This window comes from Delphinus delphis, chromosome 2, assembly GCF_949987515.2.
Source record: "Delphinus delphis chromosome 2, mDelDel1.2, whole genome shotgun sequence".
NCBI classification, from domain to species: domain Eukaryota; kingdom Metazoa; phylum Chordata; class Mammalia; order Artiodactyla; family Delphinidae; genus Delphinus; species Delphinus delphis.
The window spans coordinates 101,944,068-101,964,774 of NC_082684.1; the positions used below are offsets into that span (position 1 = coordinate 101,944,068).

The following is a 20,707-nucleotide window of genomic DNA, read 5'->3' on the forward strand; positions in this document are numbered from 1 at the left end:
CTTCTTAACTTATGTGAAGGGGATTGGTGTAGACTGCAGTACCCCTGCAGACCGGAGGCCCCCACTGGAGGAACGCGGCCATCTTCACTGCACGCGGGGGCCAAGCTTAACCAGGCAGCTGTCCCAGATAGGAGCTCCCAGGCTTTGCCAATTGCAAGTCCATGAGGGGATGAAGCCCCATCAGGAAAGATGACACATCTCCCCAGCTCGATGAACAGATGACAGAACTGAGAACCAAAGTCCTGAGAGTTGGAATGAACTGGGATAAGTGACAGGGGACCCAGAAAGCTGGCCAGGCTCTCTCCTGTCAGTAGGAGGGGTAGCACAAGGGGCTTTCCCACGTGTGATCTTCTTTCTTCCTGTGCATCTTGGTCCTAGCCAGCTCTCAACAGCTTCATGGGCCTGGGTCAGGCTGCCTGGAAGGAGGCAAGAGGATTGTTGCAGAACCTGCTGTCCGCCAGCCAGGCCAGGCTCAGAGATGACACAGAGCTTCGGAAGCGGTGAGGAGCCCGTGGACCGTGGTGGGTGGGGAGGAGGGGACCTGGCTTGTCGGAAGAGGACGGTGTGGTCGTCAGGGACGTTCTGAGTCACGGGTTGGCTGCCTTGGCTTCATCCAGCCCGGACCTGGGCTGCATTTTGGTGAGAGGGCTCTGGGCCGCCTGGGATTCCCTCTCTGCCTGGACTGGGGTGTCCAGGCCATGCCTGGCCCACCGGCCCACTCCCTTGCTCACTCAGCCATTCCTCTTCAGCATCATTTGTGTCCTTGTCTGGTTTCCAAACAAGGGGTAATATAGCCCATTGCCTAGAGTGGAACCTAGAAGCGGGGGAGAGGCAACTTGTCTTTAGTGGGTGGATGCCCATCCTGGGGTGGCCCCAGGCCAGTCTGGAAGTGCTCGCTGGAGATTGTGAGCAGGACTTGGGCCATGATCTAGGCTGAGCCTGTGAATGACCAAAGCTCGACCTTGAAGCCCCTTGTTCTGTGTTTCAGTGCATTCACCTCCCAGGCTTCTGCCACAATGCATCTTCCGGCCACCATAGGTGAGTCCAGTCCCTTTACCAGGATGCACACGGAGCAGCCGGCTGCTCGGGGCAGGCACAGCTGGAGCAAAGGCCTGGCGAGCGGAGCCCGCGGGTGGGAGGGGGGTCTGGCACTCTTTTGCAAATTCCATTGTCTGTTTCAGGAAGTCTGGGCTCCTTGTTTCTTTTTCGTTTCTCAACTGGGAGTTCTCAAAACGAATTTTTAGTGAGGCGAATTTGTGTTGCATGTCTGGCGTGCTCTCCTGGCCCCTTCTGCCCACCCCTCCTTGTTCTCCCGCTCCGACCCTGCCTGGGAACTGGCCCTTCTCCGACCTGCGGAATCCAGGTCACTGACGGCATCTCCCGACCTTTCCCCCGCAGGCGACTACACGGACTTCTATTCCTCTCGGCACCACGCCACCAATGTCGGAGTCATGTTCAGGGGCACAGAGAACCCGTTGATGCCCAATTGGTATGTTCTGGACCAGTGTGTGGCTAAGTTCCAAGTCTGTCTTTACGTGCCCAGCAGCGTGTTGTCCCAGGAGCTGCCAAGTCCTCTCAGGTTAAGGAAACCCGGGAGGAAAGCTAACAATGACCATGATGTCACCACTTCTGGAAACAGTGGCCTCAGACTCTGGTCCTCCTCTCCCTTCAGCCCTGGACCTGCTATGGGATCATGGGGACTTCCCTTGAGCTCTTTGATCTAGAGAACACGGGTTGGAATTAGATCCTGACTCACTAACATCCTTCCGGATCCTTTTGTTTGTAAGCTGTGAATTACGGTTCTATTGGCAAGTCTTCCATGCCAGCATTCTCCATACTTAGACTCTTCCGAAGAATGAGAATCCTCAAGTGTGCCCAGTGCTGTGTTTTCTCAAAAAGTGATCAGCTCGAAACGGGGGCTGCATTTATTTATTTGATCCTCATAGGGGTTCTTTGGGGTCGCCAAGGCTATGACTGACACCCCCATTTCACAGGAAGGGAAACAGACTTAGAGAAGGAGCAACTTGCCTGAGGACAAACAGGGCCAAAGGCTGTCTCCTAACACCCAAGTCAAGGCCATTGCCAGAGCCTAGAACGCAGAGCCAAGATCCTTGCCCTTTGCTGTGTGTTGTCCTCTAGATGTGACGGTTATTCAGAGCACAGTGGCAGGCACACGCCCCAGGCCGAGTGCCCTGGGCCACACACAGTTACTGGGGTGGACAGAGACTTTCCCCTCTTTTAGTGGGTGTTTCAGATACGCTGTGCCAGAAGGGGCTGCGTCTGTCAGAACCAAGAGGAAGAAGGGGGAAGAGAGTGGGTTACGACCCAGAGAAGTTAAGCAACCAGGCCAAGGTTGCAGAACAAGGCCAGGGTGCATCTAGGACTGCAGGAGGCCAGTGAGTCACGACTCTGGCCCTGGGCATGGTCCAGGCCAAGTGGGGGAGTCCCAGCCCGTTTCCTTCTGCAGGGTAAGAGCAAACGGGCTTTCTCTCTCAATGTTTGATGCAAAGTAGTTGGCGGCTGTGCCTTTTTTACTTTATGCATATATCCTTTATTATAAAGGTAATATATGCTTGTTGTGATTAACCGAAACAGAAAATACATAAAGTACATAAAGTAAAAATTTCAAATGTGCATACCATTGGACACACAGTCTTACTTTCATGCATCTATCCTACAGAAATAATGTTTGAATTCAAGGGCAAAGATGTTTACCAGCAATCTTTCTAAGGACCCAAAGCTGGAAGCAATCTGAATGGTTATTGGTGGAGGACTAGTTGAAAAATCATGGTCTTTTCACAATATGAAATGTTTTGTAGCTGTCGAAAGAAAGATTTAGGATCAAAAGTCATGTGCATGATATACATATATATTTTTTTAAATAGATTTTATTTATTTATTTATTTTTGGCTGCGTTGGGTCTTTGTTGCTGCGCGCGGGCTTTGTCTAGTTGCGGAGAGCGGGGGCTACTCTTCGTTGCGGTGCACAGGCTTCTCACTGCAGTGGCTTCTCTTGTTGCAGAGCACGGGCTCTAGGCACGCAGGCTTCAGTAGTTGTGGCATGCGGGCTCTAGAGCACAGGCTCAGTAGTTGTGGCTCGCGGTCTCTAGAGCACAGGCTCAGTAGTTGTAGCTCGTGGGCTTAGTTGCTCTGCTGCTTGTGGGATCTTCCCGGACCAGGGCTGAAACCCATGTCCCCTGCATTGGCAGGTGGATTCTTAACCACTGCGCCACCAGGGAAGCCCCACTTTCATGATATATGAAGTGAAGGTATTGTGTAAAGTGAGTTCTCATTTTTATAAAAAGACAAAGAAAAATATATGTACATTCATACTGTATTAGTTTCTTGTGGTGGCTATAACCAATTACCACAAACTCGGTAGCTTAAAGCAACACAGATATATTCTCTCACAGTTCTGGAAGTCAGAAGTTTGAAATCAGCTTCACTAGGCCAAAGATAAGGTGTCGGCAAGGCTGGTTCCTCTGGGAGGCTCTAGGGGAAGAATCTATTTCCTTGTCTTTTTCAGCTTCCAGAGGCTGCCCACGTTCCTTGGCTTGGGACCCCTGCCTCAGATAACTCCACCCTCTTGGTTCTGTTACCCACCAGGGTTCTTGGCCTTCCCCAAGCAATAGAAATTGACTAGAGGCCAGACAAGAAATTCAGGCAAGGCTTTATTGTGCCCCTGCTGCAGCCGTGGGGGAGCGAGAACAAACAACAGGTTCCCTTCATTGCTCACTCCCCGAGGGGGGGCAAGCTTGTTCCTTATATGGGGTGAGGGTCGGGGTGTGTCCAGGGGTCAGGCCAGGGGGGTGGCTTAGGTGTTTTGCCCACCCCGTAGGTGGTGGTGTGTGCAGGGGGCATGCGCAGCCCCCTGCTTTTGCTCCCGACACCCTGTTTTTGCCCCAGGCTCTTCAAAAGTGGCAGTTGGGATTTTTTCGGTCTCTTTGTATCTTTTGGGTCCAGAATTTGCCCCAACTGTGTATGCACATGCACGCATTTATCTTTAGTCCCATACAGTTTCTTAGTATTTTGTTGCTCATGGAGAGGTGTGTCCATGTGCAAGGATTGCGGCACTGCAGCAAAGGGTCCCAGGTCCCATCCTGTCTCAGTTCCATCTGCAATTGTCCTAATTCCTTCTTTGACCTTCTTGCCTCCCCTTTGTAAGGACCCTTATGATTACGTTTAAGGACCACCTGGATGATTCAGCATAATCTCTACCATCTCAAGATTATTGACTTAATCACATCTGCAAGTCTCCTTTGCTATAGAAAGTAACATCTGTAGGTTCCAGGGAATAGGACCTGAATATCTTTTTTGTTTTATGGGCCGTGCCTCATGACTTATGGGAGCTTAGTTCCCCGACCAGGTATCAAACCCACTCCCCCTGCATTGGAAGCATGGAGTCTTAACCACTGGACCATGAGGGACGTCCCAGGACCTTGGTATCTTTTGAGAGGCTATTATTGAGCCACACACACACACGCACACTCATACATGTACACACACATATACCTACACACATACCTACACATATACACACACTCGTACATACACCTACACACACACACATGCACACATTTGCAGAGACTGCTATGAGCATAGAGAAAAGTCCAGAATAATAGATTCCAGACCAACTTTACTTCCTTCAGGGGAGTGGCTGGATGGGGAGAGCTGACTAACTTCTGTGCTGTTTGAATCATTACATGGAATGTAATTGCACACAGTTGTATTTTATAACTTAAGCCAATAAGGGGAGCAAAGGGGGAGAAGAGGGAAACCCCCAACCCACTCCCCAGAGGCCATTACTCTGAATGGTGGCTGGCCCATCGCCTTCACCTCTCCAGGTTACGGGTGCGCACACACACACACACACACACACACACACACACACACACACACGGACACGCACGGCCACATACACGTTTCATTTCTTTAGTTAACAAAACGAGACCATGCTGACTGACATTTGCGTTTTTCACTTTAATATGTCATTGACATTGCTCCGTGTAAATAAACTTAAATCTACCTCAGTCTTTACGAAAATAGATTTTTTTTGATTAGGTAGTATAAGGCAAATGCATGGTAAATTGCCGTTTATCTAAAAAGATGCGAAAAATACTAGACAGTGGTAAAAGTGTATAGAAATATCAAGGGACAGTAAATTCCAGGTGGTGGCCCCTTCTGGGGTGGGGTCAGGAGGGGTGGGAAGCAGAGGGAAGGGGCCGGGAGGGCTACCAAGGGGGTGTTATTTTTATTTTTTGGTGTTTCTGGCCACGTGGCACACGGGATCTTAGTTCCCAGACCAGGGGTCTAACCCATGCCCCCTGCAGCGGAAGCGCGGAGTCTTAGCCACTGAACCGCCAGGGAGGTCCTTATGAAGGGGGCGTTTTTAATTGGCTTAGACAGCCTGTTGGTGCTGTGTGGTTATTTGTCTTATTATATCTTTTTGTATATCATAAATATTGCAAAATACATATTCAAACATTTAAAAAACTAAAAGCTACAAAAAATCATCAATGCATGTACATAGTCCGGAATTCCAAAGGAATGTATGGGTAAACAGTGGGAAAAAAGCAAGATTCTGCCACCCTGTCCTTCATCCTCCTTCCTTTCTCTGAAGGCAAAACCTTTATCAGCTGCTTAGAGATTCTTTCACAGATACTCTTCTACACAGTCAGTGCTCTCTTATTAATTTGAAAGACTGTTTTGTGCTGAATAGAAATTAACCCTTTGTTGTAATGCGGTGCAACTCTTTTCTCCCAATGTGGCATCTTTTTACTTTATTTGCTCTTTCTTAATGCAGAAATTTTACCTTTCTATAAAGTCAAACATGTCCATCATTTCCTTCATGGCATTTACTTTTTTTTTTTTTTCGGTACGCGGGCCTCTCACTGTTGTGGCCTCTCCCGTTGCGGAGCACAGGCTCCGGACGCGCAGGCTCAGCGGCCATGGCTCACGGGCCCAGCCGCTCCGCGGCATGTGAGATTTTCCCGGACTGGGGCACAAACCCATGTCCCCTGCATTGGCAGGCGGACTCTCAACCACTGCGCCACCAGGGAAGCCCGGCATTTACCTTTATGTCGTGCTCAGACTTTCTCCACCTCAGGAATTTGAAGATTTGGGGAGTATTTTTCCCTAGTACTTCTTAGAGCCTTACTCTGCATAAATTCTGATCTATAATCCACTGGGGATTTCCTTTTGTGTGTGATGTGAGGTGTGAGTCTGTATTCGTTTCCTGGACTGGTGTAACAAACTTCCATACGCTGGGTGGCCTAAAACCACAGACATTTATTATCTCGCGGGTCTGAAGGCCGCAGGTCTGGAATCTAGGTTTTGGCAGGGCCCCACTCCCTCTGGAGGCTCCAGGGGACAGGCCATCTCCCTGCTTGTCCCGCTCTGGTGGCTGCAGGCCATCCTTCCTGGGCAGCATCACTGCAGACTCTGCCTCTGTCTACACAGGGCCTTCGCCCCTTCACTTTGTTTCCTCTTGTGTGCCTCTTATAAGGACACTTGTCACTGAATCTAGGGCCCACCTGGCTAATCCAGGATGACCTCATCTCAAGATCCTTAACTTAAACCCTTTTTCCAAATAAGGTCGAGTTCGCATCTTCTAGGGGTCAGGACGTAGACATACTTCCAGGGAACCATATTCTACCCATTACAGGATCTAACTTATCTTGTCATGCAAAAACGTTTTTCACTTTTTATGTATTATGTTCTTTTGTTCAGTTGGTCTGTTGTTCAATTGGTCTGTTCAATTGGTCTGTTCCTAGCAGTACCGTCCTGTACCGTAAATCACCTTATGATGGTGTTTGGATGCTTGGAAGTTCTTTCCTCTTTCATTTCCTCTCCCATATTTCTGTCTTATAAACAGAGCTCTTGATGGTGTTCCTGTGCTCTGGATGGCTCTCCCGCTCTGAGCTTTATGATCTAGTCCCCGGGTCCCATTGTAGTAGGTAGGGAGGGGGCTACAGGGGAAGCAGCAGAACTTTGTGGTCGGAGAGACCCAGGTTTGAATTCCAATGGCAGCACTTCACACGGGGTCACCTCGGCCAAGCCTTGGACGCTCCTGAGCCTGAGTTTGCTCAGCGCTGTCCCATTACGCCTACCGTGCAGGGCTGTTGCGAGGAGGGCATGAAAAGGGAAACAACAGGAAAGCACCTCGTGTGATGCTGCGTGGTCTAAGCGCAGAGTACGTACACAGTAACCATTTCAGTTATTCTGCGTGTATTTGCATCAGCACCATATTGATGCTGGAGACGAGGATGGGAGGAAATCATACTTTTTCCCACTGTTTAAGTACCTTTTGCTTTTTTGAAAAATGTAAATTGCACATGACATAAAATTTACATCTTAAGCGTTTTTAAGTGCACAGTTCAGTGGCATTAGTACCTTCATATTGTTGTGCACCCATCACCACCATCCATCTCCACAAGTTTTTCATCTTTTCAAACTGAATCTCTGGACCCATGAAAGAATAACTCCCCGTTTCCACCCGCCGCCCCGCCAGCCCCTGGGCACCACCATGCTACTTTCTGTCTCTATGAATTTGACTCCTCTAAGTACCTCATGTAAGTGGAATCAGGCCGTATTTGTCCTTTGGTGTCTGGCTCATTTCACTAGCACAATGTCCTCAAGCTTCGCCTGTGGTGTAGCCTGTGTCATTATTTCCATCCTTTTTAATGCTGAGCAATATTCCATTGTATGTGTAGACCTCATTCTTGCTTATCTGTTTATCTATTGCTGGACACTTGGGAGTACCTTTCGATATTTGAACCATGTATGTATGTTGACTCCCTTTCTTTTTTTTTTAACTTTTTATTTTATATCGGAATATAGCCGATTAACAATGTTGTGATAAGGACTTCCCTGGTGGCGCAGTGGTTAAGAATCCGCCTGCCAATGCAGGGGACATGGGTTCGATCCCTGTTCCGGGAAGATCCCACATGCTGCGGAACAACTAAGCCCGTGTGCCACCACTACTGAGCCCGTGTGCCACAACTACTGAAGCCCACGTGCCCAGAGCCTGTGCTCCACACTAAGAGAAGCCACCGCAGTGAGAAGCTCGCGCACCGCAATGAAGAATAGCCCCCGCTCACCGCAACTAGAGAAAGCCCGCACGCAGCAACAAAGACCGAATGCAGCCAATAAATAAATGAATTTAAAAAAACCAAAAAAACCCCAATATTGTGATAGTTTCAGGTGTGCAGCAAAGCGACTCAGCCATACGTATACATGTATCCATTCTCCCCCAGACTCCCCTCCCATCCAGGCTGCCACTTAACATTGAGCAGAGTTCCCTGTGCTATACAGTAGGTCCTTGTTGGTTATCCATTTTAAAGCTCTCTTTTTCTCATCCACTTTTTTTTTTAATATTTATGTATTTATTTGGTTGCACTGGGTCTTAGTTGCTGCAGGTGGGCTCCTTAGTTGCGGCACATGGGCTCCTTGGTTGCAGCCCATGGACTCCTTAGTTGTGGCATGGAACTCTTAGTTGCAGCATGCATGTGGGATCTAGGTCCCTGACCAGGGATCAAACCTGGGCCCCCTGCATTGGGAGTGCAGAGTCTTAACCACTGCATCACTAGGGGAGCCCCTGGTTATCCATTTTAAATATGGCAGTGTATACATGTTGATCCCAAACTCCCTGACTATTCCTTCTCCCTTTCATTTTTAATTTGAAAACATTTTGAAATTTACTTTGCACGTGTAACAATGTTGATGCTTTCTCTCTCCTTCCTTCCTCAGGCTGCACTTACCAGTGGGCTACCACGGCCGTGCTTCCTCCGTCGTGGTGTCTGGCACCCCAATCCGCAGGCCCAAGGGACAGATGAGACCCGATGACTGTAAGTACCTTGCCGTGCTCCACTCTGTGTCCCCACACCCTGAGTTCCACGCCTGGCACTCACTAGCCTCTTTCTGGTATGATTCCAGCTAAGCCTCCTGTGTATGGTGCCTGCAAACTCTTGGACTTCGAGTTGGAAACAGTAAGCCATGTCTTGATGTTTTATTGGCATAGGGTCTGTATATACACTAGGGCAGGAGAGCTCCCTGGGATGGCCGCCCTGGACGACAGGCCGTTCCCCCATCTCAGCCACGTTAATGGCAGTCCTGGGTCCCCACTGGGCCATCGGAAGTACTGTCCATCCTCATTATTCACTGATTCCGTATTTGAAAATTCACCTACTCACTAACAGTTCGTTCGTAGCCTCCAAATCAATACTAGCGGGAGCTTTTGGGGGTCACCTGAGGGCATGCACAGGGTGGCAAAAAATTTGAGTCTCCCGATGTGCGTGTCCCCATCTGAGGTTGAACAAGGCCCGGCTCTGCCTTCGTGTCTCAGCTCTCGTACTGCAAACAAGTGTCCTTTTTACTGTCTGTTCAGTGCCGCGTTATTTTCCATTTTTGTGCTTTTCGTTGAGGTGGTAGCTCCCAAGCACAAGAAAGTTGTGATGCGCACCCTGTAGAAAACCTGTGTGCTAGATAAGCTGCCCTGGGGCCTCATAGTGCCTGTGCCTTGAGTTCACGTTCACGAATCGACCACATACAGGCAGACCTTGTCTTACTGCACTTGGCTACATTGCACTTCACAGATACTGCGTTTTTACAAATTGGATGTTCGTGGCAACCCTGCATCGAGCAAAGTCTGCTGGTGCCATTTTTCCAACAGCGTTTGCTCACTTTGTGTCTCTGTGTCACATTTTGGTAATTCTCATAATATTTCTCTTCTTTTCTTTTTTTAAATAAATTTATTTTATTTATTTATTTTTGGCTGCGTCGGTCTTCATTGTTGTGCGCGGGCTTTCTCTAGTTGTGGCGAGCGGGGGCTACTCTTTGTTGTGGTGCGTGGGCTTCGCATTGCGGTGGCTTCTCTCGTTGCAGAGCACGGGCTCTAGGCGCGTGGCTTCAGTTGTTGTGGCACATGGGCTCAGTAGTTGTGGCTCTCTGGATCTAGAGCGCAGGCTCAGTAGTTGTGACACACTGGCTTAGTTGCTCCACGGCATGTGGGATCGTCCCAGATTGAACCCATATCCCTTGCACTGGCAGGCAGATTCTTAACCACTGTGCCACCAGGGAAGTCCCTCTTTTTAAAAAAAAATTTATTAATTAAGTTTTGGCTGTGTTGGGTCTTCGTTGCCAGGCACCAGCTCTCTCTAGTTGCGGTGAAGGGGGGCTACTCTTCGTTGTGGAGCGCGGGCTTCTCAGTGCAGTGTCTTCTCTTGTTGTGGAGCACGGGCTCTAGGCACACGGGCTTCAACAGTTGTGGCACACAGGCTCAGTAGTTGTGGCACATGGGCTTAGTTGCTCCACGGCATGTGGGATCTTCCTGGACCAGGGCTCGAACCCATGTCCCCTGCATTGGCAGGCGGATTCTTAACCACTGCATTACCAGGGAAGTCCCCTTTCGTAATATTTCAAACTTTTTTGGGTTTTTTTGGCCATGCCAGGCAGCATGTGGGATCTCAGTTCCCCAACCAGGGATCAAACCCATGCCCCACTGCAGTGGAAACACGGAGTCTTAACCACTGGACTTCCAGGGAAGTCCCAATATTTCAAACTTTTTCATCATTATTGTATTCGTTATGGTGATCTGTGATCGGTGATCATTGATGTCACTACTATGATTTACTGAAGGCTCAGATGATGGTTAGCATTTTTTAGCCATAAATTATTTTTTAATTAAGATATGTACATTGATGGTTTAGACCTAATGCTAGTGCACACTTAATAGACTATAGTATAGTGTAAACATAACTTTTTTTTTGGGGGGGGTTTCAGTTAATTTTTGAATTTTTTTTCTAAAGTTCTTTTTTTTTAACTTTTTATTTTATATTGGAGTATAGTTGATTACCAATGTTGTGATAGTTTCAGGTGTACAGCAAAGTGATTCAGTTATACATATACATGTATCTATTCTTTTTCAAGTTCTTTTCCCATTTAGGTTGTTACATAATACCAAACAGAGTTCCCTGTGCTATACAGTAGGTCGTTGTTGGTTATCCATTTTACGTATAGCAGTGTGTACATGTCAATCCCAAACTCCCTGACTATCCCTCCCCCCAGCCCCCACCCTTCCCTCCTGGTAACCATAAGTTCATTCTCTAAGTCTGTGAGTCTGTTTCTGTTTTGTTAATAAGTTCATTTGTATCATTTCTTTTCCGATTGCGCATATAAGCGATTTCATACGATATTTCTCTCTCTCCCTGACTTCACTCAGTATGACAATCTCTAGGTCCATCCATGTTGCTGCAAATGGCATTATTTCATAAACATAACTAACTTTTATAAACACTGGGAAACCAAAAAAAATTCGTGTGACTCGCTTTATTGAGATCTTCGCTTAATTGTGGTGGTTTGGCACCAACCTGAAATATGACCAAGGTGGTCCTGTATATGAAACCAGCTGTCCTTAAACAGAAGCACACACAAAGCAAGGTTATATGCTGATTTGTTGATGTGAATGTTGTGACCTGAGGCTGGCAGGAGCTTAACCCCGTATTTCCCCTAGAAGCGATATACCTGTATTTGCTAACTCGGTGTTTCTAATGACTTTATAGAATATAATTATTACCAATAACAAGAATCAACTACATCAGCCCCATTGCACTTGTGGCTGGACCTGCACAACCTCAAAACTGGTTATTTCAGGGCTGTGCATTTTTTTAAATTAAACTTATTTTGAGATCATTGTACACTCACGTGCAGGTGTAAGAAACAGTACCGAGAGCTCCAGAATCCTTCACACACTCTACCCCAGTGTAACATCCTGCACAGCAAGATTGCCATCTCACAGCCAGATGTTGACATCAATCCAGTTGGTTCCCTCACCCCAAGGACCCCTCATGCTGCAGGGTTGTGCATTCTGAGAGGGACACTGAATTCCAGGAAGCCCCCAAGGTCAAGGGACCGGGAAAGAGATGGGAAGGAAGAGCTGAACTGGAGGGGAGTGTCCCGGGACACCGGCAGTGTCTTCAGTCTCTGCCGGGTCATCGGATGCTGGGTAGCAGAGCCAGGCCGGGGCAGGGAGGTGTGGGCAGGCCGTGGAGGGGGCTTCTCAAAGTCAGCACTCAGGGCTTCAGGTGATGCTCAGAGTGTCTCCTCATGCAGGTGGAGGGAAGGGGCTGCGGAGTGCGCTGGTAGGGCTGGGGGCGTGGGAATCTAGGTTGATTGGAGGCAGGCTGGACCTCCCTGTAGTTCCAGCCCTGCCTTGTGATTTCTTTAGATTCTGTCCAGAGGAGGGGAACAGGTGGGCACTAGTCCCCTAGTCCCAGCAGGGCCTTACCGGCCAGCCCTCCGCCCCCTGATGCCTTTGTGAGGCTGCCCCGTGAACCCTAAGAGGAGGTCTCCCAACCCAGATCCCCCAGAGCAGGGCCCCCCGGTTGGGGGCCAGGGTCTTCTCTCTGGGGGAACGGAGGACTCTGCAGACAGATGCTTCACCTGTGTTGGTTCCTGTTTCCGGGGGAGGGGGGCGGGGTTGGTGGAAGGGGTGGGCATGATATCGACCAGGGTTCTTGGCCTCCTTAATTAATAGAAATTGACTAGAGGCGGACAAATTCAGGCAAGGCTTTATTGGGGCCCCTGCTGCTGCAGCGGGGGGCAGCGAGAACAAACAACAGTTTCCCTTGCTTGCTCCCTGAGCGGGGTGGGGGGGTGGGTGTGGGGGCGGCGGGGGGGGGCGGGGCAAGCCGAGCTTGTTCCTTATCTGGGGTGAGGGTAGGGGTGTGTCCAGGGGTTGGGCCGGAGGGTTGTCTTAGGTGGTCTGCCCACCCCTTAGGTGGTGTTGTGTGCAGGGGGCATGCGCAGTACCCTGCTTGTGTTCCCAACACCGGTTTTGTTCCCGCTCTTCAGAAATGGCACTTGGGTTTTTTGGTCTTTTGTATCTTTTTGTCCATAATTTGCCCCACCTGTGCATGCACCCAGTTATTTTTAGTCCCCTATAGTTTCTTTGCATTTTGTTGCTCAAGGAGAGGTTTGTCCAGGTGCAAGCACTGCAGCAAAGGGTCCCAGGTCCCATATGGTCTCAGGCAGAGGAAAAATAGAAAGTCATAGTGTGGAGAAACAGTGACGGGTAGGGAGCACAGATAATCTTGACGATGGTGGTAAGATTCTCTATAAGATGGCATTTTTTTTTTTTTTTTTTTAGAATCTTGACAAAAATTTGCAACATTTAAACACTGTCACAGAATGGATATAACTGCAACCTAGGTCCTGCAAATGTCATAGCTGATTTTGTGTGCTTTTGAGTTATCTTCTCAATTTTTTTCCCCCCAATGATGTCTACATATTCTCTTGTTCCCTGGACGTTGTGCTGATGATGCTTTCCTCTGAGATGGTGGGTGATGGGTTGGGGTGTGGGGTACGCCCCGGCAGGCTCTCTTTGCTGCATCACAGAGGCCTTCTTAGTTTTGTGAGACGAATACAAACCCTGATATTTTCATTTTTCACAAGCCTGGTGTAGCTGTCAAACCTTAAAATGCAGAGCACGGTATCGGGTGAAGGGGAAAGGGCAGAGGTGTGGGGTGGGCTGAAGGAGGGAAAGGGGGCTGCCTTGGTGATCAGGGGCCGTGAGTGGGGGCCCTGGGTGGGTACTGGCCCGCAGCTGCTCACCATGTCCCCGGGGTAGCCGTCTATCTACTCGGGTGCTGGTCATGGCATAGAAACTGTGGATTCGTACACAACGGTCCAGGTCCCTAGCCAGGGTTTGGAAATACCTGACCTTTACCCTCCAGGCAAGTGACCTGGGGCAGCAGGTCAGAGCCAGATTCTCATCAACTTTTCCCCTTGTCAGGCTTTCTTTGTAGGCCCCGGGAACAAATTTGGAGAGCCGATCCCCATTTCTAAGGCCCATGAGCACATTTTTGGAATGGTCCTTATGAACGACTGGAGTGGTAATTACGGGATGTCGGGCATCCTGGTGTTGAGTTTCCTGCGCGCACCCTGCTCTGGGTGAAGGCTGGGTATTTGGGAAGCCATGGATGGTCTCCTGGGTCTGGTGCCGGTCAAAGTGGCTGAGAGCACAGGCTTGGGTATCAAACAGACTTCTCAGCTCTGAGCTCTTGGCCAGTTACTTCACCTCTCTGAGCTCCAGTTTTCTTGTAAGATGAACAGGGACAAGGCTGATGTCACAGCTAGTACGTTTGAGCAATTTTGTGCCAGGCCCAGGGCTGAATACGTCACATGGACTCTCCTGTCAGGTCCCTGCGAGACACTGATAATATTACTACTCCTGTTTTACACGGGTGAGGAATGAGGCACAAGGACGGCTTCAGCTAGTTGCTGAGCTAAGATTTCAAACAGAGCAGTTTCTGGGCCCAGTTTCTGAGCCCATCTCAGCCCCTCTGCCATTGGTAGGAGGACCGTGGTGCCGTGAATCTCAGCAAGTGTTGCCTCCCCGTGTGAGGATGAGCATGAGCTTCCAGCCCCTTCATGGGGAAGTATCCTGCCTGCCCTTTGGTCATCCTCCTCTTTGCTGCAGCTTGGCACAGTGACCTCAGAGGACCTCTGTCCTTGGTCCTGGGGCAGCCAGCCTGGTTGGGGCCAGAGCACAGGGGTGGGGGAGGGCTGTGCTGAGTGTCTGTGCTCCTTGGTCAAGGGAAGGGGGGAGCCTTGACGCGGGGCCCGGTCAGCCTTTGTAAGCCCTGCTCGGCTTTTCTTCTGTAGCTCGAGACATTCAGAAGTGGGAGTACGTCCCTCTTGGGCCGTTCCTCGGGAAAAGTTTTGGAACCACCATCTCTCCGTGGGTGGTGCCCATGGATGCCCTTATGCCCTTTGCTGTGCCCAACCAGGAGCAGGTAAGCACGCCCTCTGCAAGAAGTCCAGGCCCCTCTGCCTCCGAGGCTGTTTGCCCAGCAGGCATGGAGAGGGCCTGGAGGATGCCCATGTGCTGGGGGTCCTGGTTATGGGGACCTCCAGGCAGGCATGGCACTAATCATTCTGCCTTGTGCTTTCCCTGCCCCCTGCACAGTTCTTGAGGAGAACATGGAATTTTGTAACCTTTAGAATCCTCTGAGGCCGGGAACTGGCCAGTTGGCAGGAAAAGGGGTCCCTTCCAGTATCACCACATTGCACAACTTTCCAGGTCAACAAGTTGTGTTCTGTGTGATGGCGCCCCCTGGAGCCCAACTGATAGAATGCAGCATGGGGTCAGACAGCAAGGCGTCCGTCCTGGCACTGAGCCTCGGCCTTGTGTTCCCTGAGCCTCCTGTCCCTGCACCACTGTCCAGGCTCGTCTCGCAATCCTAGCCCTCCTCAGCCTGTCACAGTCTGGCCGCTGCTTCCACCCCATCAGCACCAGCGGTCTCACCAAAGTGCCCAGTGACCTTGGTCAGTGCGGGGACCTTGTGCCCTCTTCAATGTGGACCCGTTGGTGGCCCCCTACTCTTCCTAGGCACTCTCTCCCCCTGGCTTCTGGCATGTGACCTGTCCTGGTTCTCCTGTATCTCCTAGAGTCCTGTGATGCTCCAGCCGACTCCGTCCTCCACCTGGGGGCAGCCCTAGCTGAGCTCTGAGCCTTGCCCTTCCCCCGGTCCCATTCCCCCTCGCCTTGCTCACACGTGGGCACCTCTCAGCCTTCCTGTCATCCCACGGAGCTGTGCTTCAAGACTTGGAGTCTTTCCTCACAGACCGGTGCCTCGTGAAACTCCTGTGCGGCTCTCACCCTGTCCCCTCGCTCCCTCCTCTACCACTCTTGCCACAGTATCTCCCTCCCCATCATCTTCAGTCTCCCAGACTTGTCTCTTCCGTCTTTGGTGAGTCCTGCCCTCCCAGGACCGCCTGGCCTGCCGCCACACCTCCTGCTCTTCCCCTCCAGGCTCCATCCCTGGTCCAGATCTCTGTTCACAGGCACTGCTGCACCCTCGCCAGAGACCTCTGGGCTCTGTCTCCCTTCATGCCAGCCCTTCCCAAATACCCTTTGCGGGCAACCTTCACGACCCTTGCCACTTCTGAACAATTATTTATTAAATGCTTTTTCAGCTTCCATCTGAAAACTCTCATAATGTATTTAGAAAAGGAACTTTATGTCCCTACCTTCATTACTAGCCACCAAGTTAATCATAAAAAGAAACACATAACCATTAAAATAAAATCACCCCGCATTGTCTCATGGCCCACTAGTGATTCAGGTACATGTTGCTCTTTGGGAAAACGCTGCTTTTGGCCAAAGTTCAGACCTTCTACCAAAGCTCTGGCTACCAAAGCTGCCTGCACACTGAATCCAGCACTAGAAGGGCTGAGCGCCTCTGCCGGCCGCCCCTGCCTTCCGCCTTCCCTTTCTGTTGGCCTGGCCTCTCCCTGCAGGCCTGGCTTTGTCCCGCATCTCTGGCCTTCCCGCTGTCCGCTTCCCACTGACCCCCTTCCCCAGCGCTCCCCTCCCTGGCTTTCTGGGTCCTCTGTCTACCTTTGACCTTCCGCTGCCCCTCCCTCGGCTGCTTTTCCCAGAGTCCAGCACACATGACCACCCTCGCCCCCCAGTGTCCAGGGACACAGTGCTGGGCCCTGGAGAGGGGACACCCCTTCTCCCTCAGGTTCTCTCTGCCAGCTGCTCTGCTGGGCTGTGGGGCTCAGCCCCTCTGTGCTGTGCTCTGCCCTCACAGGACCCCAAGCCCCTGCCGTATCTCCGCCACGACCAGCCCTACACGTTCGACATCAACCTCTCTGTCACCCTGAAAGGTACCGTCGTGGGGTCGAAGGGTGTGTCCAGCAGCTGGGTGGACCCCTGTGCCCAAGTGCCGGTGCCCAGGTGGCTGCTGAGCTTCTGAAGGGGGGAGGGGATGGGGTGCCACCTGCTGCAGACTGGGAGACACGTGGGGCTCTTGTAAAGGATGGGAAGGGACACCCTTGTGCTCATTGCGAGCCGCACAGGGCCCATGTGGCCTTAGCCCCATAGCACCGGGCTCTCAGCTGTTAGGGCCAGAAACCTTGGAGTCTGGGACCTCCACCCTCCACACAAATCCCCTCTCCAGCCTCTCCGACCAAAGTCTGCCCAGCCTCTGCTCACACGCCACTGCCAACCCCTCACTCTTGGGTGGCATTTTTTGTCCAGTGCCCGTTTGAAAGCCTGTCCTCGTGGGCCTGGCTCTGTCCTCCGGGACCACACGGAGCCAGCACACCTAGCCCCCGGGTCCTGCTCTCAGTCAGCCCTGAGAGCCTCGCAGCAGGGCCTGCGTCCCCCTGAGGCTGCCCAGCTGGGCTGAGGTAACAGGCCAGTGGAGCAGTAGTAAGAGGGAGCTGGGCTCTGCAGGCCACGGCTGGAGTTCGAGTCTTGGTTCTGCCCCTGCCCAGCGGTGGGACTTTGGACAAGTTACTGAATCTGTCTGTGCCACTTTGTCGTCTGAAAAGTGGGATAATAGTGGTATCGATTTCAAGGTGTAATTGTGAGCGGTAAGCAAGGTGATACACATCAAGGTCTAGAACAGCACCTGCACCTGGGTAGAATCAGGTGTCATTTTCCGATCCTGAGGGGGGCCCTTGGCGCTGGGAGAGGGCTAGTCTGGGGGCTGCACACAGACCTCCTGGGCCACACTCTGGCCAATCTCTTTTCTTCCTAGATCTCTCTCCTCTTTTTGTCCTGTTTACATACCCCAGGCTCTGCTGTGGCTTTCTCGCTGCAGCTTCCAGGGTCTCCATCCTTCATGGAGGTGATTTTAGCAGCAGGCTGTGTCCGCCAGGAAGAGGAAGGAGCTGTCTCTCTCGGGGGGAGGTCGCTCCACACAAGAAAGGGCTCCTAGGAAGAGCCTCGTAGCCGCCAGAGCGCCCCTGGAAAACTGTGCTGGTCCCACTCTTTCACGTTATCAATTGGGAAAGTGAGGCTCAGAGAGGAAAAGGGATTCACCCCGAGTCATTTAGCCGGCCGATGGAAAGGCTGAGACTACAGCCAAATGTCATAAGCCCTAGGCTGGTGTCCTCCTACCCACAAATGCCTCTTTGGAGGTCATTTCTCTCTTGTTTTCCTCCTGACCATCTGGAAACATCCAGGGGAGTGCACTGTTGGAGAAAGGGACAAGATTATCAAGAAGTTGCAGTGCCCAGAGATGTAGAAAGACCTGGAAGAGGGAGGACCGGGTGCAGGGATGGCTTCCAAGACCCTTCCCCACACCAGTCCTGAATGTGCATTTCTGATGTTCTGAATTGGGGTCTGGGTGAAGCAGGCTTGGGGGACCCTGACCTTCCATGGGGCCGATGAGCTCACCTGTTCTGTGCAGCCTCAGAAAGGAAGACAGGGCCAGGGGAGGAAGGCCCGTCCTTAGGGGGTAGAAGAGCTTTCTGATTATTAGCACGCTTCAGAAATGGTACAGCAATGGCCTGGTACCTTGTGTGTAGTAGGTGTGTAATGGTTTAATAAATATTGTTGAAATAGTAACACATTATCCATCATGGGAGGAGTCTGGCAGGGGACAGATGGCCCCAGCTGTCCAAAGGGCTCTGGTGGGCGTGGCAAGTTGGTTTCGACTTGTACAGTATCTCCAGTTGATGATCAGCTTCCAGGAGCATCGTGTTAAGCAGGGTTCTGAGGCTACATCTGATCTCAGGGGATACCAGTACTGTGATCAATTTGTGCTGTCTGCCGTGGGTGTGGGAGGAGGAAGTGGCGTCTTGTGTGCATCTCTTTGCCATCCGTGGACTAGATCCTCTCTGTGGATGCCTCCCAGCTCTGATATCCTATGAGCTCATTGGTTCATGGACTCTGTAGGTAGAATCACATTAGACAATGGGAAGCTTAAACCACAAAACAATTCCCCCTACGAGGTGGGTCCCTCCCTCCTTGATGAATAAAATTAGTCTCTTTGTCAATGTTACTTGTCTTGTCTACCCAACAGGAGAAGGAATGAACCAAGCAGCTACCGTATGCAGGTCCAATTTTAAGGTAAGCTTTGAAGTTAGGCAGACTGCTTTTTGGAAGTGAGGGAGACCTTTCTTCCTGGGAGGACCAGGGGAATGCATCTATTTTGGGCTATGATGATGGGTCAGCATGCGGGCCTAGAGCTTCCATGGCCCTGTATCTTTCCGAAGAGGCCGGGAGGTCACAGAGACCCCTCCAGATGGAGGCTGCATGGACACGGCCAGTGCTTTTCCTGGGGAATAATAGATAATCCTCTGAGGGGCTAGTCCCTGACTTCTGTCTTGCCAGGGGCTGGGTTGATCAGAGTGACTTATTTTTTTAAAGTGAACTTTTAATTGAAGCATAACACATAGATATGAAAATGCACACGTTATGAGTGTACAGCTCAATGAATTCTCACAAAACAACATCCCTGTGCAACCAGCACCCAGATCAAGAAACGGGAAACCTCCAGGACCTCAGCTGTGCCCTGGGGCCCCTTCCAGGCACATCACTGCTCTCCCTGTCAGGTGTAAACTTTCTCCTGACTTCTCTTACCCTCCATTCATTTTGTCTGTTTTGTAAATTTTATAAAAACAGAATCATACGGTATATACTCTTTTCTATCTGGCTTCTTTTTTTTTTTTTTTTTTTTTTTTGCGGTACGTGGGCCTCTCACTGTTGTGGCCTCTCCCGTTGCGGAGCACAGGCTCCGGACGCACAGGCTCAGCGGCCATGGCTCGCAGGCCCAGCCGCTCCGCGGCATGTGGGATCTTCCCGGACCGGGGCACGAACCCGTGTCCCCTGCATCGGCAGGCGGACTCTCAACCAATGCGCCACCAGGGAAGCCCTGGCTTCTTTTGTTTTAACATCATGTTTCTGAGATTCAACCATGTTGCAGTTTGCAGTGACAGTTCATGTTTCTTAGCTGTTGTATCGTGTTCACAGTATAAATGTTCCACAATGGATTTTTCCATTCTACTCTTTTTTGTGTGTGTGTGGTAAAAACATGGAACGCTTCACGAATTTGCGTGTCATCCTTGCACAGGGGCCATGCTAATCTTCTCTGTATCGTTCCAATTTTAGTATATGTGCTGCCAAAGCGAGCACTCCATTCTACTCTTGATGGACGTTTGGGTTGTTTCCGTTTCTGGGGGGAGAGTTACTGTGAACATTCTAGTCCAAGTCTTCTGGTGCATGTATGTGCGCACGTCTGTTGGGTGGATATCCAGGAATGGAATTGCTGGGTCATAGAGGATATGTGTCCATACTCAGCTGAGGGGTACATCCAAACACTTCTCCAAAGGGCTTGTTCCGATTTATGCTCCCACGCGCAGCATGTAAGCGTTTTGGCTGCTCCACATCCAAGTCAACATGTGACGTCGCCGGCCTTTTCATTTCCGCCTTTCTGGGGGGCTGTGATTTCCGTTTGCATCTCCCTAAAGACTGATGCAGGACTTCCCTGGTGGCGCAGTGGTTGAGAGTCCGCCTGCCGATGCAGGGGACGCGGGTTCGTGCCCCGGTCTGGGAAGATCCCACATGCCGCGGAGCGGCTGGGCCCGCGAGCCATGGCCGCTGAGCCTGCGCGTCCGGAGCCTGTGCTCCGCAACGGGAGAGGCCACAACAGTGAGAGGCCCGCGTACCGCAGAAAAAAAAAAAAAAAGACTGTTGCAGCCGGGCGCCTTGTCATATGCTTGTTGGCCATTTGAACATCCTCTGATTCAATGTATTCCTTTTTCCTCCAGTCTCCCTTCTAATTTAACTTTTTTCTGGGCTCCTTAGGCTACTAAGAAGGAATAAGGGGGGCTGCTTTAAGGGGTCTCTTGGGTAAGAATCCACTTCTAAGATTTCCTCTGCCTGGAGGTGTCGCTCCAGGAGTGGCAGATCT

The 20,707-nt window shown here is 50.9% G+C and overlaps 1 protein-coding gene and 1 non-coding gene across 2 annotated transcripts in view; one reads left to right on the forward strand and one right to left on the reverse strand.

Moving 5' to 3' along the window:
- FAH (fumarylacetoacetate hydrolase) overlaps nt 1–20,707 on the forward strand; it is a 32,631-nt gene that overhangs the window by 5,534 nt on the left and 6,390 nt on the right. Inside the window, exons 3-11 of the mRNA XM_060005326.1 lie at nt 379–500; nt 989–1,038; nt 1,399–1,489; nt 8,748–8,845; nt 8,934–8,986; nt 13,789–13,888; nt 14,661–14,791; nt 16,595–16,670; nt 18,818–18,864. Coding sequence (XP_059861309.1) covers nt 379–500; nt 989–1,038; nt 1,399–1,489; nt 8,748–8,845; nt 8,934–8,986; nt 13,789–13,888; nt 14,661–14,791; nt 16,595–16,670; nt 18,818–18,864 — 768 coding nt within the window. The remainder of the gene's footprint in view (nt 1–378; nt 501–988; nt 1,039–1,398; nt 1,490–8,747; nt 8,846–8,933; nt 8,987–13,788; nt 13,889–14,660; nt 14,792–16,594; nt 16,671–18,817; nt 18,865–20,707) is intronic.
- On the reverse strand, nt 19,823–19,929 carry LOC132421491 (U6 spliceosomal RNA). Its single transcript, XR_009518735.1, has one exon. It is a non-coding gene; the product is annotated as a U6 spliceosomal RNA (small nuclear RNA).